Source organism: Erythrolamprus reginae, chromosome 4 (assembly GCF_031021105.1).
Source record: "Erythrolamprus reginae isolate rEryReg1 chromosome 4, rEryReg1.hap1, whole genome shotgun sequence".
Classification (NCBI taxonomy): Eukaryota; Metazoa; Chordata; class Lepidosauria; order Squamata; family Dipsadidae; genus Erythrolamprus; species Erythrolamprus reginae.
In genome coordinates this window covers 4948565-4973097 of record NC_091953.1, presented here as the reverse complement: position 1 = coordinate 4973097, position 24533 = coordinate 4948565, and the positions used below count along the sequence as shown (strand labels likewise).

The 24533-nt window shown below is 43.3% G+C and overlaps 2 protein-coding genes and 1 long non-coding RNA gene across 7 annotated transcripts in view; 2 read left to right on the top strand and 1 right to left on the bottom strand.

The window, feature by feature from the left end:
* Positions 1–8099, top strand: part of GAB2 (GRB2 associated binding protein 2) — a 156081-nt gene extending 147982 nt beyond the window's left edge. For all 3 annotated transcript variants that reach the window (XM_070749527.1, XM_070749528.1, XM_070749529.1), the window contains exons 8-10: positions 2903–3005; positions 6372–6497; positions 6996–8099. In XM_070749527.1, coding sequence (XP_070605628.1) covers positions 2903–3005; positions 6372–6497; positions 6996–7139 — 373 coding nt within the window. In that variant the 3' untranslated portion in view covers positions 7140–8099. The remainder of the gene's footprint in view (positions 1–2902; positions 3006–6371; positions 6498–6995) is intronic.
* Positions 8100–10303: 2204 nt separating this feature from the next.
* Positions 10304–17299, top strand: LOC139166239 (uncharacterized). The gene is made up of 2 exons (XR_011558922.1): positions 10304–11002; positions 13993–17299. It is a non-coding gene; the product is annotated as an uncharacterized lncRNA (long non-coding RNA).
* Positions 17300–22939: 5640 nt separating this feature from the next.
* USP35 (ubiquitin specific peptidase 35) overlaps positions 22940–24533 on the bottom strand; it is a 43077-nt gene continuing 41483 nt past the window's right edge. For all 3 annotated transcript variants that reach the window (XM_070749522.1, XM_070749521.1, XM_070749523.1), the window contains exon 12: positions 22940–23972. In XM_070749522.1, coding sequence (XP_070605623.1) covers positions 23796–23972 — 177 coding nt within the window. In that variant the 3' untranslated portion in view covers positions 22940–23795. The remainder of the gene's footprint in view (positions 23973–24533) is intronic.

Sequence of the window (24533 nt, the reverse complement as noted above, 5' to 3'; positions counted from 1 at the left end):
CCAAAGCGCATTCGGGTCAAAGCCCAGCCCACCTCTTCCCCTTCATGCTGAAACAGCCCCTGACCCTTGCAATACAGGGAGCCTCCCTCCCCCTGGGGCTGAGCGAGCAGTCCACCCATTAACGGTTGAATGGCGCTGTCTGTTAGGCTGCAGACCATTTGTCATGCCCTAATTCAGATTATCCCTCATTGTCTGGGAGGAGAAAGGATGGGTTTGTCTCTGGGTGAGGTCACCGTGGTTTGAATCACCCCACTGCCCACCAGCTCAGACGTTGTGCTAAGCCCCGAATTTGCAAACCACAGGGGTTGAGTTCACATATCATCCTAAGGCCAGGCCCACCCAATCCCTATATAACTTGGCAGGTAGGTATTTATTGATTTGATTTGATTTGATTTGATTTGATTTGATTTGATTTGATTTGATTTGATTTGATTTGATTTGATTTGATTTGTATGCCGCCCCTCTCCGAGGACTCAAGGCGGCTCACAACATATCAAAAACAATATTATTATTTGTTGTGGTTAGCTCTGGCCCAGCTCCTGCCCCAAGGAATGTGCAGGTGGATGTGGGGGAGACATCCACATGCCGCAGGCCTGTTTTGCTCCCAGTAGAATCTGTCAACAAAGTCTCCTCTGACCAAGGAAGCGTGAGTGACAGGGAAGAGGGGAGTTTGGCAGACAACCCAGGAGGAGATCAATCATCTGTACCATCCTTGGATTCTGAAGAAGAATTAATGACACATCCACGCATGCGTAGAGTGATGCATAGGAGACAACAACTGAAGGATTATTACAAGAGAAAATGAGGCCACCTGTGCTTGGATGGGGCTGCTGTAATTAGTGCTATAGATAAAAGTGCAGCCTGGTGTTTTAGCCTCATGGCAGTTTATCTGATTCATTGTTTCGTCAAGATTGTGGTTTTTGTGCTGTTCAGGATTGTGTGTGTGGACTCTGTGGACTTTAGAATTGGACTCAATTTCCCAGTTATTGGGTGAGCAATTGGACTGCATTTCACCTGTGCCTTGTGTGTACCAGAAAATCCCTTTGACATTTAAAAAGGGAGCTGCTTCTGTTTTTCTGTTTATAAAAACTTTTGGGTTTTCCTTTTATCATGTGGTGTGTGTCTTCCTGGACTAATTACCCTGTAATTATGGGCAGTTGAAACACGCTGGCAGAATATGATGATGATGATTATTATTATTATTATTATTAGTAGTAGTAGTAGTAGTAGTAGTAGTAGTAGTAGTAGTAGTATTTATTAGATTTGTAGGCCGCCCCTCTCCGAGGACTCGGAGCGGCTCACAGCAACAGTAGATACAATAAAAGACAAATCCAATATAAACGATATTAAAAACCCCATTATTATAAAAAACTAACAATTCTAAAACAATCACACCAATCTCATATGTTGAGTCAGAAAAGGTAAGGGGATAAATCAATCCCCCCATGCTTGGCGGTATAGATGGGTCTTCAACATCTTATGGAAGGCAAGGAGAGTGGGGGCAATTCAAATCTCGGGGGGGAGTTGATTCCTGCGAGCCGGGGCCGCCACAGAGACGGCTCTTCCCCTAGGCCCCGCTAGATGACATTGTTTAGTCGACGGGACCCAGAGAAGGCCCACTCTCAGTGTATATAAAATATATATATACATTTGTCAAGAATCATGAGGTACAACACTTAATGATTGCCATAGGGGTCAAATAAGCAGTGAGGAAACAATCAGTATTAATAAAAATCTCAAGAATACAAGCAACAAGTTACAGTCATACAGTCCTAAGTGGGAGGAAAAGGATGATAGAAACATAGAAACATAGAAGTCTGACGGCAGAAAAAGACCTCATGGTCCATCTAGTTTGCCCTTATACTATTTTCTGTATTTTATCTTAGGATGGATCTATGTTTATCCCAGGCATGTTTACATTCAGTTACTGTGGATTTATCCACCACGTCTAGTGGAAGTTTGTTCCAAGGATCTACTACTCTTTCAGTAAAATAATATTTTCTCACGTTGCTTTTGATCTTTCCCCCAACTAACTTCAGATTGTGCCCCCTTGTTCTTGTGTTCACTTTCCTATTAAAAACACTTCCCTCCTGGACCTTATTTAACCCTCTGACATATTTAAATGTTTCGATCATGTCCCCCCTTTTCCTTCTGTCCTCCAGACTAGACAGATTGAGTTCATGAAGTCTTTCCTGATACGTTTTATGCTTAAGACTTTCCACCATTCTTGTAGCCCGTCTTTGGAGCCGTTCAATTTTGTCAATATCTTTTTGTAGGTGAGGTCTCCAGAACTGAACACAGTATTCCAAATGGGGTCTCACCAGCACTCTATATAGCGGGATCACAATCTCCCTCTTCCTGCTTGTTATACCTCTAGCTATGCAGCCAAGCATCCTACTTGCTTTCCCTACCGCCTGACTGCACTGTTCACCCATTTTGAGACTGTCAGAAATCACTACCCCTAAATCCTTTTCTTCTGAGGTTTTTGCTAACACAGAACTGCCAATACAATACTCAGATTGAGGATTCCTTTTCCCCAAGCGCATTATTTTACATTTGGAAACATTAAACTGCAGTTTCCATTGCTTTGACCATTTATCTAGTAAAGCTAAATCATTTACCATATTACAGATGCCTCCAGGAATATCAACCCTATTGCACATTTTAGAGTCATCGGCAAATAGGCAAACCTTCCCTACCAAACCTTCCCCTATGTCACTCACAAGCATATTAAAAAGAATAGGACCCAGGAAAGACCCTTGTGGCACACCGCTTGTAACCTGGTAGGATAGGAATGATGAGAAAATACTAGTAGAAATAGAAGTGCAGACTTGGTAAAAAGTTAGACAGATTTTCAAGAACTGACTCCTTATGACTTCTCATCTGGGTGTTCTCATTTCAGCCAGACCTTCAACTCCAACTTTTCTCAATATTGTCGTCCCACCTCATCTCAGAGCATCACCAGCACCGACTCAGGAGATAGTGAAGAAAATTATGTGGCCATGGTAAGTCTTTACAGAAGCGTCTTTCTCTTTTGGGTTGCTTTCCCATATTGTTGTGACCCGCCAGCAGTCCGTGCAGCTGGTTGCGGTTTCCGTCCGAGACGAGGCCAATGTGGTGATACGCAAACGGCCTGTGCAATTGGCACCTGAGTTAGACAGTGAGGAGGTTGGCAGAGGTTCAGCCAGGGCCTTCAAAACCTCCAGCACCACACCACAGTAATGAGGAAAAAGAGGAGGAGCCTCTTCTTAATGCACGAGCGTGCAGAGCTCCCAAGAGACAGGAATGGCTATACAGGAGGAGGTCTCCTCAGGAGTAGACTTGGGGCAAATTGGCCATTCCCCAAGCCTACTTAAGGAAAGACGGTGACAGAAAAAACAACTTGTTTGATAGTTTGTTCGTTCATGTGCCTCTTGTTTGGAAAAACTCCGCTCGGCTTATCTGTTTTGTGGACTGATTCCAGGCATCTTGCCAACTTCCGTAAGCTTCCTGCGATACCCAGGACTAATTACTTATCTTAGCTTTCTGACTTTATGGACTTATGCCATCTGTTAATGCTATCTAATTAGTGTTCTGTCGGGCTCTCTGGTAGAATCCTCCTGAAAATTCACAGGTACAAATTTCAGACACACACACGTTTGAAAATTCAAAACAATGTTCTTTATAATGAAAATTCACTTAAACCAAGCCCTCTTTTGGTATAGCAAAGAGCACTCGTCTCCAAACAAACTGGTAATTGGTACAAGTCCCTTATCAGTTCTGTGATACTTAGCTTGCAGCTGTGAGGCAATTCACAGTCTTTCTTCTTTCACAAAGTGACACACTTTGCTCTGGTTTAGTTTCAAAGCGGGGGAAAATCAGCACACAAAAGGTCAAAGTCAGCAAGGCAGGCACGAAACACAACGATCAGATAATCCTCCACAATGGCCAAACCCACAGGCTGCTCTTTATATCAGCCTCACTAATGACCACAGCCCCACCCAACCACAGGTGGCCTCATTTTCTTGGATAATAATCTCTCAGTTGTTGCTGCCTATGCATCGCTCTCCGCATGCGTGGCTGTATCATTAACTCTTGTTCTGAATCCAAGGAGGAGCTAGATAATTGATCTCCTTCTGAGCTGTCTGCCACACTCTCCTCCTCCCTGTCACTCATGTCTTCTTGGTCAGAGGAGCCTTCATCATCAGATTCCACCAGGGGCAAAACAGGCCTGCAGCATGTGGATGTCTCCCCCACATCCACAGTCCTTGGGGCAGGAGCAGGGCCAGAGCTAACCACAACAATTAGCAACTGGGCTTTTTTCAAGAAAAGACTGATTTAAGATTTGTTTGTGTGTGAACACTAAGAAGGCAGTTTATCAGCAGTGGTTAATCAATTAAATATAGGATTGAACAAACTGAGTGTGTGCCACGTTTTCTCTGGTCCATAGCAAGTATCGGGTCCCTACTCAGTACGGGCCACACTGCGCACCGGTAGTGAAAATGGAGCTATGCACACAGTTCTGCATCTCCAGCATGCGCACACGCATGTCAGAGAGATTTTGCATGTGTGCATGTGAAAGGAAGCAAAATCTTGCAAGGGGATGCACACGCGCATGAGATTTCGGCGAGTTTTTGCGTCAGTCTTGGAATTAATGTGGAAGGGAAGAAGTAGCGAAAGTCAATCTTTTTGCAGAAGTAATGGAAGCCAATCTTTTATGCAGATTTCGACCAATGGTTTGTTATTTATTTATTTATTTGTTTGTTTGTTTTGTTTGTTTGTTTGTTTTTAAAATATTTTTTATTATATTACAAAGATTAAAAAGGAAGAGCAAATATATCTTATTTTACATCACTGTTTCAAAACATACTCATAGTTGTATAATCATTGTGCTTAACTTCTTATTTTGTACAGATATTCCATGTCATTTCAAAGCGAAAACATTGTTATATCAACATTGAGATTAAATTCTAAACTTTCTATATAAATACTTTATACACTATTGCCCTTCATTAGCCCATACCCCCCCCATTGAACTTTTCTGTAACAGTTCCAAATTTCTTTTAATTGTTGGTGTGCGGCATATGGCGGCCGCGGTTTTTAAAGGTTTTGTTCTGTCATACACTTTATCTAAGGTCAGTTTGGATTGAGTTTAATATCCAATCAATTGATGATTTTCAGAATCTAGTGTTTATTCACTATCATTGTTATTTTCATGTATCTTCTTGTTTGTTTGTTTGTTTATCTATCTATCTATCTATCTATATATCTATATATATATATATGTCACATGTTTAAGCTGAATTTGAAAATTAAGGGAGACTAGGATAGATCTATTTCGGCCTTATTTTGGCCTCATCAGCTAGCCATACCCACTGGGACTTGAACCTGCAACCTTTGCCTTGTAAGGCAGAGAATTATCCTCTAGGCTACAGTATCCAATCCCTTCAGCTCTGTACCAGGGAAGGGTTACATTTTTGTGTCGAATCACCCTGGTATATTGAAGGAACATCACAGCTCCTTTTTTGCCTCTCGGCCCAACCCAGGGCCATTTCCAAGGCAGTTAATTTTATTGATAACCGACAATTCTATCTGTATGTGTCACATGTTTAAGCTGAATTTGAAAATTAAGGGAGACTAGGATAGATCTATTTCGGCCTTATTTTGGCCTCATCAGCTAGCCATAACCACTGGGACTTGAACCTGCAACCTTTGCCTTGTAAGGCAGAGAATTATCCTCTAGGCTACAGTATCCAATCCCTTCAGCTCTGTACCAGGGAAGGGTTACATTTTTGTGTCGAATCACAAAATATATATATATATATATATATATATATATATATATATATATATATATATATATATATAAATATATCTATCTATCTATCTATCTATCTATTTATTTATTTATTTATTTATTGATTTGATTTGTATGCCGTCCCCTCTCCGTAGACTCGGGGCAACTAACAACAATAATAAAACATCATATGACAAATCTAATATTTAAAATAACTAAAAACCCTTATTAAAATACCAAACATACACACAAACATACCATGCATACCATGCATAAATTGTATATGCCTGGGGGGGGGAGGAATATCTCAATTCCCCCATGCCTGACGACAGAGGTGGGTTTTAAGGAGCTTGCAAAAGGCGAGGAGGGTGGGGGCAATTCTGATCTCCGGGGGAAGCTGTTTCCAGAGGGTCGGGGCCGCCACAGAGAAGGCTCTTCCCCTGGGTCCCGCCAACCGACATTGTTTGGTCGATGGGACCTTGGAGAAGGCCGACTCTGTGGGACCTAACCAGTCGCTGGGATTCGTGCGGCAGAAGGCGGTCCTGGAGATATTTGCTGCCGCTTGACTGACAACTCCTAATTGCTTTCATTTTAGCAAAACCCGGTTTCCGCGTCTCCCATTCCAAGTGGGAAAAGTAGCCCAGCTCAAAAGAAAAGCACCACAAGCGTTGATTACCTGGCTTTGGACTTCCAGCCGAGCTCACCTGGACCCCACCGAAAGGTACGATCCGAAATCTTTTGGGTACGATCCGGTACGATCCGAAATCTGATATCTTTTCAGCAATCCCAACATGTTGACACAGGACAACAGGGATGAAATGCGATGGAGTGGAAACTCTTTCGGTTTGAGTAACAAATGCCATTTGTTGAGGGTCAAGGGAAAGGGAGGGTCTTTCCTTCTCTTTCTGCTCAAGATCCCCATGGACAATTGGGGGGCCACTGTGGGACACAGAATGCTGGACTCCGTGGGCTTTGGCCTGATTCAGCAGGGCTCCTCTTATGTTCTTATGTAAAACCTGGAAAGTCCTCCCATCTTCTCTTAATTTTATTTTATTTCATTATTTTATTTTAATTCAATTTATTAGATTTATAAGCCGCCCTTCTCCAAAATGGACACAGAGTGGCGTACAGCAATGAAAACAATGTACGATCAGTAAAAACCCCAAAATTATACACATTCATCCATCAGTCATTTTTTCCTCTCTTTTTTTGTGGACAGCCCTCTACATCGTCCGTCGCTTCTGACGAGAAGGTCGATTACGTGCAGGTGGACAAAGAGAAGACCCAAGCTTTGCAGAGCACAATGCAGGAGTGGACGGACGTCCGGCAGTCGTCCGAACCCAGCAAGACGGCGAAGCAGTAGCCCAAGCCGGAGGGTGTAGCGTAGAACCCATGGAGGCTTCTAGCAATCAAGGAGAGACGATCAATTTGTCTCCTTTTGCTGTAGACCCTCTCTTGTTGGTCCTCTGCGGAGGTCCTTCCCAATAGGCAGGCCGGCTCTGCTTTCAAAAATAAACTTCTCCAGGAGAACCCTTGGCTCAAAATCCGCACCAACCCTTGCAAAGGCATGTTTCGGTTATGGGTTAGCTCAGCTGCTGCCTCTATCTGGAGGAATTCAATGAACAGACTCTGACTTCTCATCCGCCTGCCCGTATCCAAACTTTCCATGATCCACTCTCTTTATTTTCGCATCCAGTCGTTTCCTGCCGTCGGTTGGAACTTTCAACCTAATTTCGACCTCCTGGTTCTGTCTTTTAGAGATGACGGTGATAATAATAATAACAATAACAACAATAATAATAATAGCAATGGCCAGCTGCTCATCCTAAGTGGATTTTTTCTTTTCAGCGCTCTCTTTACGAAGCTGTCTTAGCTCTATTGCTTCACGAGAGAGTGAAGGAATCCTCAAGCAATGCCTTTGATCCCCTCCCCTTGTTCTCTATGTAAATTGCCAACATGCGAATTCCTTAAAGCACGCAATTGTCTATCTGAGCAGGAGCATGTGGAGAAACAATCGGTATAAACCAGCTTCTGGAAATGCATTTTACTCTCGGACTGAAAATAATTCCTTGTCCGCGTCCTTCCAAAGAAAAATATATCTTCCCAATTCTAATAATCACGGAATTCCAAGAATGGGATTCACTCTGGATATTTTTTGCAATAGTTTTCCCCCTTTGTGGGATATATGATATCTGTGTCCGAGATCTTACAATAGTTGAATCTGCGTTGGGCAGTATTTGGTACCTGGTGCGTAGTGTGTAGGACAGCAATTGATGTCGGACTCTTAGAGCGATGGTTATAAAAGCCTTGATATTTAAAAGTCCATCCAGTTGGTGTTTCAAGTTGCGTTCGATGCCTGGCTACTTATTGCAAGCACTCGAGTTGGTTTGAAGCAAATGTTCGTTTTTAAAATACGAGTACAGGTCAGTGCACTCTTAATAATAATAATTTTAATAATAATAATAATTTATTGGATTTGTATGCCGCCCCTCTCCGCAGACTCGGGGCGGCTAACAACAATAATAAACACAACATGTACAATCCAATAATAAAAATAACTAAAAACACCTATTATAAAATCAAACATACACACAAACATACCATGCATAACTTGTAATGGCCTAGGGGGAAGAGCTATCTCAACTCCCCCATGCCTGGCAGTATAAATGAGTCTTGAGTAGTTTACGAAAGACAGGGAGGGTGGGGGCAGTTCTAATCTCCGGGGGGAGTTGGTTCCAGAGGGCCGGGGCTGCCACAGAGAAGACTCTTCCCCTGGGGCCCGCCAAATGACATTGTTTAGTCGACGGGACCCGGAGAAGGCCAACTCTGTGGGACCTTATCGGTCGCTGGGATTCATGCGGTAGCAGGCAGTTCCAGAGGTAATCTGGTCCATTGCCATGTAGGGCTTTAAAGGTCATAACCAACACTTTGAATTGTGACCGGAAACTGATCAGCTGTGATAAATGAACAGCTTGCCACACTATCTGTAGAAGATCTGATGTTGATGGGAAATTGGGAAAGGTGATTTCATGAGGGATCAGATGTAGCCACAAAGCATTCTTTTGAGAAGTTCAAGGCCATCCTATGTCCACCCACCTGGGCGGAAGCGAAGGGAGGAGGAGTTGTCACGTTGGCAGAACCTAAGTGGGCAACGTGACAGGTTTGTGGATGTGGGGGGGGGGGCAAGGCATGTGAACTTTCAACTGGGTGGGAAGCTCAGTTTCGGGTTCCCCAGTGTAGATGCCAGGATGGCTCCGGAAATAAATTGGAACTTTGAGGAATACCTTAACTTGGACTCTGATTTAAATTTGGACGTTACCTGGAACCTCGACAATTAACCCGAATCTGAGCTTCTCACCCAATTGAAACTTCACATGCCTTGCTCCCCACTCACAAAACCTGTCATATTGCCCACCGGCTAATCCTTCCAACCCATGTGTGCCTCAGTGCTTCTGACACGAATGTCAAAAAAAAAAAAATCAAAATGCATCGTTGAATTTGGAGTGTCGCAGAGTAAAAAAAGCCGACCGACTCACACAACACATTAGATTCGAGTAAAGATGTAGCAGGTGCATTGTGTTATACTAGAACATATTTTGTGTTTGCTTAGAAGGGTTTTTTCCAGTACAGTGTTCCCTCGATTTTCGCAGGGGATGCGTTCCGAGACAGCCCGCGAAAGTCGAATTTCCGCGAAGTAGAGATGCGGAAGTAAATACACTATTTTTGGCTATGGACAGTATCACAAGCCTTCCCTTAAGACTTTAAACCCCTAAATTACCCTTTCCCATTCCCTTAACAATAATTTACTCACCATTATTACTGGTACTCACCATTGAATAAGACACTTAGTGATCCTGATATTTATAAACATAATTATTTATTAACAATATTCTTTTTGTTATTTATTTGCAAAAATTATTAGTTTGGCGATGACGTATGACGTCATCGGGCGGGAAAAACCGTGCTATAGAAAAAAAACATGAAGTACTTTTTAATTAATATTTTCCGCCGGGCTCTCTGGTAGGAGCCTCCCGAAAATTCAAGGGTACAAATTTCAGACAAACACACGTTTGAATATTCAAAACAATGTTTTTTATCACAAAATTCAAAATAACCTAAGCACTCTTTTTGTATTGCAAAGAGCACTCTTCCCAAAACAACCGGGTAGTCTGTACAATTTCCCTTAAGCAGTCATTAACTACTTAGCTAGCAGCTGTGAAGAAACTTCACACCCCTTCTTCTTCCAACAAAGTGAGACACATACACACACACACGTTGCTCTGCTTTGGTTTCAAAGGCGTGAAAAAATCAACAAACAAAGTCCAGAAAACAGCAACACAGGATTCCTGACAAACTGCGATCAGATATTCTTCCACAACGGCCAAACCCACATGCTGCTATTTATAGCAGCAGCCCTAATTACTGGAGCCCCACCCAAACACAGGTGGCCTCCCTTATCTCCTGTAATATGTCCTTACTTGGTCTCTTCTACGCATAATTCTGCGCTTGCATGGGTCCAAGACGTCTTCATCCGAATCAATGGAAGATAAGGGAGATTGACTGCCTGGGCTGTGTGCCAAGCCCCCCTCTGCCGAGTCACTCCCACCTTCTTCTTCGTCCGAGGAAACTAAACTCTGAACTGACTCTGTCGCCAATAACACAGGCCTGTGACATGTTGAGGTTTCCCCTGCATCCACCTCCACATTCCCTGGGGCAGGAGCTGGGCCAGAGCCAACCACTACACCTAATATTTTTTGAAAAACTGTGGTATAGGATATTCGCGAAGTTCGAACCGGCGAAAATCGAGAGAACAGTGTATATGGTTTTTAGGACAGAGGTGAGGGAACCATGGCCCCCTCATGACTTGGGAACTTCAACTCCCAGAATTCCTGGGCCAGCATGGCTGCCTCAGGAATTCTGGGAGTCGAAGTCCCACAAGTCATAAAAGGACCATCATTTCCCCACTCCTGGTTTAGAATATTGTGAATTGGGGGTTTTGGGGGAGGATAGGGTTTCCGGCTCCGTGTGATTTGCTGAATTAGACGACGGTAGGGTTCGGCTTTCAGAGTATTGTGTGAATATACTTAAAGGGCTGATGATTATGGGAAAGCGACGTCTAGCCCTGAACAACAAATTTCTATTTTTCTATTCTGCAACACAGATAGTCCTCGACTTACGACCGCAACAGAGTCCAAAATTTCTACTGCTTGGCAATGCTGTTGTTAAGTGAGTCTTGCTCCATTTCATGACCCTTCCTTCCCACCGTTGTTAAGTGAATCACTCCGGTTGTTAAATGAGTAACCTGGAGGTTACTAAGCGAATCTGGCTTCCCCATTGGCTTTGCTTTTCAGGTCGCAAAAGGAGATTTATTTATTTATTTTATTTTATTTTATTCGAATCCCAAAGGAGTCAGGGCGGCTTACAACAACGTAAATTACAAATGACAATAAAAAGAAGTAAAAAAAAACCAAACCAGACTAAATTCTAAAACCCTAATTAAAACTCAAAAAACAATTCGGCAACACGCGTACTTGCCATTCATACCGATTCATACACATGGACCAGCTAGTGGTTGATTTAGGGCGCCCAGGCATAGCCAGGTCTTCGTGGCCTTATGAAAAGCCAGCAGGGTGGGGGCAGTACGGACATCAGGGGGGAAGTTGGTTCTATAGAATCGGGGCAGCCACGGAGAAGGCCCTCCCCCACGGCCCCGCCAACCTGCATTGTTTAGCTGACAGGACCTGGAGGAGGAGATGGTCCCATAAATAATCTGGCTCTGGGCCATGTGGGGCTTTATAGGTAATAACCAACACCTTGAATTGTGCCCGGAGACTAATAGGGGGCCAGTACAGCTCATGGAGTATAGGTATTATATGGGTGTACCGAGGTGTACCCATGACAACTTGTGCGGCTGCATTTGGAGTCTCCGAACACTCTTCAAGGGTAGCCCCATGAAGAGCGCATTGCAGAAATCAAGACAGGAGGTGATGAGAGCCTTAGCGGCTCTGCAGAGATGCGGCAGTTATAAATAGGAGCTGGTTGCCAAGCATCCAAATGTTGATCACATGAGCATGGGCGTCCTCCTCGATCTACAGCTCACATTAGAGAACCATCTTTCAGCTGTGGCGAGGGGGGGCGGTTGCCCAGGTTCGCCTGGTGCACCAGTTGCAGCCCTATCTGGACCGGGACTCACTGCTCACAGTCACTCGTGCCCTCATCACCTCGAGGTTCGACTACTGTAATGCTCTCTACATAGGGCTACCTTTGAAAAGTGTTCGGAAACTCCATATCGTGCAGAATGCAGCTGCGAGAGCAATCATGGGCTTCCCTAAATATGCCCATGTTACACCAACACTCCGCAGTCTGCATTGGCTGCCGATCAGTTTCCGGTCACAATTCAAAGTGTTGGTTATGATCTATAATGCCCTTCATGGCATTGGACCATAATATTTCTGGGACCGCCTTCTGCCGCACGAATCCCAGCAACCAGTTAGGTCCCACAGAGTTGGCCTTCTCCGGGTCCCGTCGACTAAACAATGTTGTTTGGCGGGACCCAGGGGAAGAGCCTTCTCTGTGGAGGCCCCGACCCTCTGGAACCAGCTCCCCCCAGAGATCAGAATTGCCCCCACTCTCCTTGCCTTTCGTAAGCTCCTTAAAACCCACCTCTGTTGTCAGGCATGGGGGGACTGAGATATTCCTTTCCCCCCCAGGCCTATAAAATTTATGCATGGTATGTTTGTGGGTATGTTTGGTATTTTAATAAGGGTTTTTAGTTATTTTAAATATTAGATTTGTCATATGCTGTTTTATTATTGTTGTTAGCTGCCCCGAGTCTACGGAGAGGGGCGGCATTCAAATCAAATCAAATCAAATCAATAAATAAATGGAAGCAACAGTCATTAAGTGTGAAAAATCAATCACCGGCCCCTATTTTCACTGCTGTTGTAAAATCGAACGGTCACTAAACAAAACGGTTGCAACTCGAGTATTGCCTGTATCACCAGCTTATTCCTTCTAAGGCAGTGATGGCGAGCCTTTATTTCCTCGGGTACCAAAAGAGCATGCACACGCACTATTGCACATGTGCGAGTGCCCACACCCATAATTCAATGCCTGTAGAAGGCGAAAACAGTTTCCCCTGACCCCTGGAGGCCCTCTGGAGGCCGGAAACAGCCTGTTTCCCAACTTCTGGTGGTCCCAGTAGGCTCGTCTTTCTCCCTCCCCAGGCTCCAAAGGCTTCCCTGGAGCCAGGGGAGGGTAAAAACAACCCTCTCCATCTCCCTGGAGGCCCTCTGGAAGCCAAAAACGCCCTCCCAGAGCCTCTGTGCGAGCCAAAAATCAGCTGGCCGGCACACACATGCACGTCGGAGCTGAGCTAGGGTAATGGCTTGCATGCCAGTAGATATGGCTCCATCACTGTTTTAAGGTCTTTGTTGCTGTTCTCTGCTAATTCTTTATCCAAGGAAGTTTCTATCAGTTCATTATTCAATGCCCTGACTTCCCATCTATCTGAAAGAATCAAATTATTTGGATGTTTGCTTATTGGTTTAGATCAGTGTTTCCCAACCTTGGCAACTTGAAGATATCTGGACTTCAACTCCCAGAATTCCCCAGCCAGCGAATGCCGGACTCAATTGTGTCAACCCTTAACCCCCAACATTTCTCCCTTAGACTCTCCACGATTGACCTCTCCAAGTTCCTAAGAGGCCAGTAAGGGGTGTACATAAGTGCACTGGTGTCCCTTTCGTCCCCTGTCCAATTGTCTTTCCTTTCTCTCACTTATCATATATGTTTTCTTTCTTTCATATATCCTCTCCTCTAAGTTCACTTTACCCTTATATATATTACTATATGTCTATTTTTCTTCCTAGGTATTTGTGTATTGGACAAATGAATAAATAAATAAAATGAATAAATAAAAATTCTGGGAGTTGAAATCCAGATATCTTCAAGTTGCCAAGGTTGGGAAACACTGGTTTAGATTAAGATCTGTTTGGGGGAACCCGAATACATTGGTGTCAGTTGCGGCTTGTTAAGCGACTTTCCTGCATTGTCAGCCGCCTCATTCAGACATGCACTTTAGAGAGAGTTTGTGCAAAATAATAAACAACCTGTGCAGGTCTAATCCAAGGTGCTTTAATCCCCCACAGAAGTGATTTTAGGACTTCCATTCAAATGCCTTGCCTGTCGTTTTATTTCCTGCTCTCTCTTTGCAGAGTTCCGAGTTCAGGTTCTGCTGGTTTTATACCAATGAAAACCCTCTGTGCCGGGTTCACACACAACCTGCTAAGCTAAATTGTGTCTGGTTGGATGAGCTTTGCAAGTTCCGACAACAAGATTAATCCACCGAGCCACCGTTCGGCTAACCACTGTTTGCTCGCTCACGGAAACCTAGCCTACAGGATACAGTTTGTGTCCCCATTTTGTGACTGTTAAAATAATTCTGCCTTGACAAAAAGATTTGTTTTAAAGCCTGCATAGCTCTCTGTTAATTGCACATAGGCAAAGGGCCGGTTTCCCCCCTCTACGGCATCAAACAATTCAGCTTTTTAAAATGTAAGATTTTTGCAGAGTTGGTATGGAACATCTTGAGTTTTTGCATTTGGTTTCAGATAATAAAATGCGTCTCTTGTCCATAAAAGTTCCAGGTAGGAATAGAGGTGAGGTCTCTTTTTTGGGATCCACTCTTTAGGTTAGATTTCAAATTTCCCAACCTTGCTAATTTCCAGGAATGTGAACTTAAAAGCCCAGAATGCCACAACCAAGTTGGCTGTGGATGAAAGTTCTGGGAATTGAAGTCCGTACATCTGGAAGTTCCAAAGTTGTGAAACCCTGCTTTAGTCCCTCGTTTGTTATTGAACCCATGAGATAAATAGTGAATTGAAAATCAGGGATGTTGTTTTAGGCAGAGAGGGGGGAAAATAACCAGAGAATTTTTCAATATCTAAGAATCTTAGATTCTGGGCCTAGAAAGCCTAGAACTACGGCGCCTAAAACACGATTTGAGTATTGCCCACAAGATCATATGTTGCAATGTCCTACCGGTCAATGACTACTTCAGCTTCAACCGCAATAACACAAGAGCACGCAACAGATTCAAATTTAATATGAACCGCTCCAAACTTGACTGTAAAAAATATGATTTCAACAATCGAGTTATCGAAGCGTGGAACTCATTACCGGACTCAATTGTGTCAACCCCTAACCCCCAACACTTCTCCCGTAGACTCTCCACGATTGACCTCTCCAGGTTCCTAAGAGGCCAGTAAGGGGCGTACATAAGTGCACTGGTGTGCCTTTCGTTCCCTGTCCAATTGTCTTTCCTTTCTTTCACCTATCTTATATATTCTCTTCCTTTCATATATCCTCTCCTCTAAGTTCACTTTCACCCTCTTTTATATTATCACATGTCTATCTTTCTTCCTATGTATTTGTGTATTGGACAAATGAATAAATAAATAAATAAATAAACCTTGACCACTTTAAGACTTGGGGACCTCAATTCCCAGAATAATTCAGACAGCTATAGTCATTGATCAAATGACTTTAGATCCCACCACAAAATATATGTATGATTTTTATTACTGGGTTTTTAATTGTTTTGAAACTGCCTCCTTTTAGATGTTGATTTTCATTGTAAGTCCTCTGGGAGTTGGGCAGCATATAAATCAAATTTAAAAATTAATAGATATTAAATAAAAGTTGAGAGCCCCATACAAGATTACTTATTAAACGTTCAAATTTTTCCTCTTAAGTTACTCTCACCTTAACCCAGAGATTCTTCAACATTGCAGTGCCATCATCCCCCAAAAATAAAACTTAAGTGAACTTTCCTATATATATAAAATAAATGTTTTGATTGAGGTTAGGGTTGGACAAGGAAAAACTAGAGCAATTTTCATCATTAAGTTTTATGATACAAAATAGAACAAGGAGAGGCATTTAAAGTCCGGTTTGACCAAGTGAGGGTTCCTGATTGCCACAACTAATGGTGCGAATATGCGCGCAGCTCTGGGTGATCGGCGCACACTGTGGAGTGAGATTTGGCTTCTGCGCATGCGCAGGAACCAAAATCTTGCGAGATGCATGGGTGCATGAGATTTCAGCATGCGCGGAAGCCGAAAATTGCAAAAACTCACATGCCCATGTGTCCTCTTGCGAGATTTTCCTTCCTACGCATGTGCAAATGTCAAATCTCACTCCAACGCGGGCGCAGCTCCATTTTTGCTACCAGAATGCCGTCTCCCTTCTCCCCCCCCCAATTCCGGAAGCAACCCGATACTGAGTTCACCTCCTGGCAACCTCATGGACACATTAATTTCCTAGTGGTGCCCAATCCAGGTCTGATCTGAGTTAGCTTCTGACCCCACATAAAATCCATGTTGCTGTCTCTGAAATGCTGATAGAAGAATGCAACTACAGTACAGTAGTACCTCTAGATACGAGCTGCCCCACACGCGGAGTATTCCAAGTTACGAGCCACAACGCGAGCGAAATTTCTGTTCGACACCCGAGCTCAAATTCGGGATACGAGCTGAGCTTCCACTAGGTGGCGCAAGAATCCTTGCTTCTGCTTATCTCGGCGCCAAAAACAAAGTCTAAAGGCATTCGTTCAAGATGCGAGTTGATCGACTTACGAGCTCAGGTCTGGAACGAATTAAACTCGTATCTAGAGGTACTACTGTATATAAAATACAGATAGTCCTATGCTTACGACCACAATTGACCCCAAAATTTCCATCACTAAACAATATAGTAGTTGAATGCGTTTTGCCCCATCCTACAACTTCTACAACAACTTTCTTGCCACAGTTATTAAGTGAATTCCTGCAGTTGTTTATGCGGAAGCAAAAAAAGCTATGAAAATCGCCCAAATCTCGCTTGTGTGTGGACACAAAGCCGAAAATCGCTGGTTGCACGCGTGCATGGCCACCAACCTACCAAAGCCATGTGCCTGGCGCACCGGCTACTGCCCATCACTGGGTAGAATCCACTACTAGTTAGACACCAGGGGTTTATGTAACTAACTGAATAATTGTAGCATTGGCCAGATTTGTGTCACTATTTAGGTTTTGTTTGTTTTTTGACAAGGAATCTCCAGTCTATTTGTCCAATAAACAATGATGTTTATTACTTTGCTGTGAATGTTCTAAATTGAATGCAAGAGGGTGGGCGTATTTTATTTTTTTCTCTTTTCCTCCAGGGAGTATGGGAAGGGGCGATGTTTATTTCTGTACAAAAACCCCTTTTTTCAAAATTATATATAAATATATATAAATAGATGTACAGTATGTTTTTGTCTTGTGGTATTAAGTGTTCTTGCTGAACGTTCCTGCTTCTTTTTTTTCCTTTTTTTTTTAGCCACTGTGGATTCCACATCCTTAAATTATTAATTTATTCCATGTTAGCCGCAGTTGGAAAGACGACGATCAATCGTCCTGCAAAATCGAAGTTGCGCTTAACTTAGTGCTTACTTTAACCACTTGCTGTTAATAAAATGTGATATACGGCTTAAAAAAGAAATGTACGACTTCACTCTCTGTGTGTTTAATCGCCACAATTAGGAGAATAACCGCTCCGGGAATGGGTTGGCTCTAATCCTTGGTAAGCAATAATTGGGTGAAACAACTTTTTCATATTTGCGCTGAGATAGAGTGGTAGCTCTACTTAAGAACTTAATTCGTTCCATGACCAGGTTCTTAAGTAGAAAAGTTTGTAAGAAGAAGCAATTTTCCCCATAGGAATCAATGTAAAAGCAAATAATCTGTGCAATTGGGGAAACCACAGGGAGTGTGGAGGCCGTTTCCTCCCAGGAGATTCCTAGAGAGGCCCCATGGAGGCTTCTTCACGCCTTTTCTGGCCCTGCTTCCTCCCAGGAGATTCCTAGAGAGGCCCCACAGAGGCTTCTGCCTGCCTTTTCCGTCCGTTTCCTCCCAGGAGATTCCTAGAGAGGCCCCACGGAGGCTTCTCCCTGCCTTTTCCAGTTACAGTTTCAGAGGCTCGGGTTTGTAAGTGGAAAATGGTTCTTGAGAAGAGGCAAAAAAATCTTATCTAGAAAAGTTTGTAAGTAGAGGCGTTCTTAGGTAGAGGTACCACTATATTATGAACACCCTGTAAGAGCAATAGCAAGAGCACTTAGATTTATATACCGCTTCACAGTGTTTTACAGCCCTCTCTAAGCGGTTTACAGAGTCAGTCTATTGGCCCCAACAATCTGGGTCCTCATTTTACCCCCCTCGGAAGGATGGAAGGCTGAGTCCACCCTGAGCCTACTGAGATTCGATCTGCCAAACTGCTGGCAGCCGGTGATCAGCAGACGTAGCTGATCACCGGCTGCATCTGCATCTAGCTACTGCAGATGGTGAAATACCAGGTAGTCCTCGATTTACGATCACAATGGAGGCCAAAATTGAGACGTTTGTTAAGTGAGTTTTTCCCATTCTTACAACTTTTCCGGCCGCCTGCGTTAAGTGAATTGTTGCAGTTGTTAAATTTGTCTCCTGGTTGTTAGGTGAATCTGTACGGCCACAATTGACAACTGTTTCGCTTAGAAACATAAATGTTGGGCTCAATTGTAGTCCTAAGTGAAGGACTGCCTCTATATATTTCTCTAGTAGCAGTGAGTTCTGTGGGAAAGATCCTAACAGGTGACGAAGCCAGGTTAGATACTTGAGAAAGATTTATCAGATTTATGTTCTTTAATATCTGGTTCAGAGAAGGAAAAGAAGAGACCAATGAAGTAAATTAATTTATCACAGTACGATTAAATATTGCAGTGGCCTAGAGGTGGCGCTCTCGCCTCACAATCACCTTACAATCACCTCACAATCACCTCACCAGTCCCTCAGGAGTTGAGCGGCATTCAAATTGAAATTGAAATTCAAATATAAATAAATAAATAAATAATAATTAATAATTAATAAAATAAATATAATAAATAAATGAATAAGATAATCAGGAGGCTGTAAGTTCAATCCTAAGTAGAGGCAGATATTTCTGTCTCTGGGCACCTTGAGAATATATCTGCTGAACAAAACTCCACATTGGTGACTGGAATGGCATCTGGCCATTAAAACCCTCCGTTAGCTCCATTCTATTGCCTGGACTACACCCCGCATGGGATTATGGGGTCATTTTTTATCCCAGGAGGCTTCAGGGAGGCCTGCTAGACCCAAAACTGGGTGGGGTGGGGTCACACGTGTAGAGGGGCAGGCGGTGGCAGTTAGGGGTGGTGTCAAACTCACATTGCATTTATGGGTGCGTGCTTTTGGCACGCGACTAGCAAAAGGTTAGCCATCGCTGCCCTACACTATTTCAGACAGGGAGTTGTCCAGGTTAAAAATCTCCAGCGATGGAACACGCACAACTTCTGAACACAGTCATCCCACTGAGCAATTGTTCTCACTGCAAGGAAATTTCTCCTTAATTCTTTAAACAGAGAGAGGAAAAATTCAGAGAGGCTTTGAGGGTGTTGTTATGCATATATAACTAGAATCTTTGCTAAGCTTTCTTCTTAAGCAAATACTTCACCAGAAGAGCCCTTCACTCCACCACTCGAAACAGAATACCCTATGAAACTAGACTTACAATCCTTGGTCTAGAAAGCTTAGAACTACGACGCCTTAAACACGATCTAAATATTGCCCACAAGATCATATGCTGCAACATCCTGCCTGTCAACAACTACTTCAGCTTCAACCACAACAACACAAGAGCATGCAACAGGTTCAAACTTAATATCAACCGCTCCAAACTTGACTGTAAAAAATATGACTTTAGCAATTGAGTTGTTGAAGCGTGGAACTCATTATGTACCAGACTCCGTGGTGTTAACCCCCAACCCCCAACATTTTTCCCTTAGACTATCCACGGTTGACCCCTCCAGATTCCTTAGAGGTCAGTAAGGGGCAAGCATAAGTGCACTCGTGTGCCTTCCGTCCCCTGTCCAATTGTCTCTCCTATATTTTATATATCTTTTCTCTCATCCATATATCCTTTCTCTACTCTTCATTGATGTATTCTATTCTCATCTCTCCTTCTGTCCCTTCCCTGATATTTACTACTACACGTTTTTATTCTCCTTAACTTTCAATTTGTATTGGACAAAATAAATAAATAAATAAAAATAAATAAATAAATCTACCTCACAGGGCTGACATTCTTTTCCTTGGAAAACAATTAACAGCATAACAGAGTTGGAAGGGACCTTGGAGGACTTGTAGTCCACCTCCCCAGTCCCCATCCATTCAAACAGGAGACTGTTATCCAATCCATTAAAAACCTCCAGTGGTGGAGTTTTCACAACTTCTGGCGGGAAGCCATTCCACGGAATCATTGTACACAGGAAGGGGTCCCAACTTACCGCTGCTACCAGTGCTGATGCACGCGTAGCTCCAGGTGACTGGCAGGTGTGCGTGCGCGCATCGGAGAGAGATTTGGTTTTTGCACATGCGCAGGAAGCAAATTTTGCGAGAAGACACGCAGGCGCGCAAGATTTTGGCATAAGGAGCCAAATCTTGCTCTGACTCACCCGCCTGCCCACTGGTCACCTGGATCTGCGGGCGCAATTCCATTCCCACTACTGGTGCGGTGTGTGTGTGTCCCGTTTTGATAGGAACCCAATACTGGTTGTACAACCAGATTGATTGATTGATTGATTTAATTTTTTTATGCCGCCCTTCTCCTTAGACTCAGGGCGGCTTACAACACGTTAGCAGTAGCACTTTTTAACAGAGTCGTCCTATTGCCCCCCAACAATCCGGGTTCTCATTTTACCCCAAAGTCTTTCTTCTTTTTTCTTCTTTGGCATCGGACCAGAATACCTCCGAGACCGCCTTCTGCCGCATGAATCCCAGTGACCAGTTAGGTCCCACAGAGTTGGCCTTCTCCGGGTCCTGTCGACTAAACAATGTCATTTGGCAGGACCCAGGAGAAGAGCCTTCTATGTGGTGGCCCCGACCCTCTGGAACCAGCTCCCCCTGGAGATTAGAACTGCCCCCACCCTCCTTGCCTTTCGTAAAGTTCTTAAGACCCATCTCTGCCGTCAGGCATGGGGGAACTGAGACATCTCCCCCGGGCCTATACAGTTTATGCATGGTATGTTTTGTGTATATGTTTGCTTTTAATAATGGGGTTTTTAGTGTTTTTTAAATTATTAGATTTGTTCTTACATTGTTCTTGTTATTGTTGTGAGCCGCCCCGAGTCTACGGAGAGGGGCGGCATACAAATCTATTAAATAAATAAATAAATTTTGACATTTCTTTGCACTTTGCATTAAAATTTGGGTCCAGAGTCAACACTCCCTGCACACGCAAAGAATTTACCAACTTAAAACAGACCTGAGTATTTTTATGGCCCTCGGGCCACATCTGGCCCGTATGGATTGTTTTTATTTTGAAGGCAACTATTTTTGTTTTCAATTGAAAAGAATCCTAACAGAATACCAGGGTTGGAAGGGACTTTAAGAGTTCTTCTGGTCCAACCCTCTGCTCAAGCAGGAGACTCTGTACTATTTTAGACAAATGTTTGTCCGGTTTCTTGTTAAAAACCTCCACAACTTCTGAAGGCAGGCCACTGATTAATTGTTCTCACTAACCATGCTTTTAAAACATCCTGGTTTAGGATGAGGAAACACACATACCGTATTTTTCGGAGTATAAGACGCACCTTAACACACACACACCAAAGATGGTGGAAAAATCGGTGTGTCTTATACACCGAATTCAGTCCTTTTTGCTGCCCCAAAATGAGGTCCTCACGTCCCATTTTTGGACAGAGGATCTGGGAAGCCTGCAGAGAGCTTCTGGGTACCGGGGAATGGTAAAATCAGCCCCGTTTTTGTGAATTTCTTTCGCAAAAATTGGGTGGGCAAAGGGTCTGGGGAGATCCTGGGGACTATGTGAAGGCAAAAATGCTTCCATTTTTGTGGGAAAAAAAGGGGCAAAAAATGGCATTTTTGTCATCCCCCAGCACCCAAGAGATCCCTGCAGATTTCCCAGACCCCCTCTGTCTCCCCAATTTTTGTGAAAAAACGGGTGAAAAACAGCTTGTTTTTCACAAAAATTGAGCTGTTTTTGTCTTCTAATTATCCCATGTAGCACAACTGCAGGAGGAATTTTGGGAGTTGAAACCCACTAGCCTTAAAGCTGTCAAGTTTGAAGTTTGTAAGAAGTGTACATGGTTGTAAAAAGTATTCTGCTACACTGGTATTTTATTAAAGGATATATTACTACACCATTTGGTTCAGAATACTTTTTTCCTTATTTTCCGCCTCTAAAATCTAGGTGTGTCATATACTCTGAAAAATACGGTATATGTAGACTACTGCATATAGAATGCATCACCATTTCTTTGCCTACCCTCCCTTTTGTAAAGAACCGAGTTTCCCTAATTTTAACTTAGTCCATATTTTTTTGGAGCATAAGACACACACCCCCAAAAAAAGAAAGTGGAAATGTTGGTGCGCCTTACAAACCAAATACAGTGTTCCCTCGATTTTTGTGGGTTCGAACTTCACGAAACGTCTATACCACGGTTTTTCAAAAATATTAATTAAAAAATACTTTGCGGTTTTTCCCCCTATACCATGGTTCTTCCGGCCCGATGACGTCATACGTCATCGCCAAAATTTCATTTGCCTTTAATAAATATTTTTAATAAATATTTTTTAAAATAAACTTTAATAAATAAACATGGTGAGTAATAATCTGAATGGTTGCTAAGGGAATGGGAAATGGTAATTTAGGGGTTTAAAGTGTTAAGGGAAGGCTTGTGACACTGTTCATAGCCAAAAATAGTGTATTTACTTCCGCATCTCTACTTCGCGGAAATTCGACTTTCGCGGGGGGGGGGGGGGGCTTGGAACGCATCCACCGAAAAAATTGAGGGAACACTGTACAGCCCTTTCTGGCCTCTAAAAACCCCACCCCATGCGTCCTGTTTTTTGCAAAAAAATGGGACACACAGAGGGTTTGGGAGGCCTGCAAAGTGCCCCTGCGGCTACGGAGGGCAAAAATGCGACATTTGGAGGTGAAAAATGAGCCCGCTTTACATGAAAAATGGGCTGTGCAAAGGGTTTGGGACACCCGTAGAGTGTTCCTGGAGGTTAAGGAGGGCAACAACTTTTTTTTTGTTTGTTTACCTGTTCAAAATCTTGGTGCGTTTTATACTCTGGTGTGTTTTATAGTCCCATAAATACGGTATACCTTGCAAACCACAGTTTATGACTTGGTGCAGTGTTTATCAACTTCAGCAAAATAACAGAGTTGGGAGTGGGCCTTGGAGGTTGTTAGATTTAGATTTAGAATACTAGAGTTGGAAGGGACCTTGTAGGTCTAGTCCAACCCCCACCCCACCCACCCCGTTCAAGCAGGAGGAGACCATATGCCTTTCCAGACCAATGGATGTCCCGTCTCTTCTTAAAAACCTTCAGTGATGGAGCAGAACTTCTGAAGGAGCAAAACTTCTGTTCCACTGGTAATTGTTCTCAGACGGGAAATGTCTCCTGAGTTCTAAGTTGCTTCTTTCCTTGATTAGTTTCCATCCATTGCTTCTTGTCCTGCCCTCAGGCGCTTTGGAGAATAGCATTTATGTAGGTCCGCGCCTAAACACCTTCACCACCCTACGGGTTCAGCTCCCCTCAAGTCCCGGTTTGTCAGGTGGCCCTTGAGACAATGAATCGCCCAACCCTACGTGAAGGAGGTCACAACGAACATCGCCCTTCAGTGGTGGACGCTTCGTTAAGATGGCCGCTTTGTAGGCCTCAAAAGTTGAAGTCGCAGCAGCGTCTTCCCCCTACTTTCAGGAAGTGCACTTTGATGACCGGTGGAGGTCTCCGTAGGCATGGTTGCGCCAGAAAACATCATTTTCCATGGTTTCGGGGGAGAATAAACCATAATCATTCTCCCCCTACAATCCTGGTTAGATGTCCAAGATCACAAGGTGAAGGAATCCCATTGAAGGATTAACCAACTGCTTTGGACACAAGAGCTAAAATTAAATTAAAAAAAATAAATTAAATTAAAAGACCAGCCCATGGAAGGACCCCGATCCGCCTCCACTGGGATCGTGGCTGCAACCCCCTGAGGCGCCTTCGTCATCCTCGTGGTCATCTCTGTCGAGATCTTTCCACCAAACGGAAGATTTGGGCAAAGCTGATATGTAAGCCTTTCTACTTCTGGCTTGCTTTTCTTGTTCCTGAGGATGAAAAAAAGAAAAATGAATATGATGGATGAAAATAAAGTGGAAAAACTGATGGGAAGGTGGGATAGTGTCAGAGGTTTTATGGCTAGTAGAATTCGAGACTGAGCCATAAAGAACAAATTGGAATCACTCTACATTTTGTAGACTAGAGTGCCTTCCGACCCCTGTCCTATTCTCTCTCCTATATCCCATATATCTTCTCTTCTATCCCTATATCTTCCTTCTATTCTCTCATTGATTATTTTATCCTATACTCTCTCTTCTATTCTTTCTCTAATTCTGTTACCTTCATTGTGTATTATTGTGTATTGGACAAAATAGATAGAGAGAGAGAGAGAGAGAGAGAGATAAGATAGAGAGAGAGAGAGAGAGATAAGATAGAGAGAGAGAGAGAGAGATAAGATAGAGAGAGAGAGAGAGAGAGAGATAAGATAGATAGATAGATAGAGAGAGAGAGAGAGAGAGATATTAGATAGAGAGAGAGAGAGAGAGATAAGATAGATGGAGAGAGAGAGAGATAAGATAGAGAGAGAGAGAGAGAAAGAGAGAGATTAG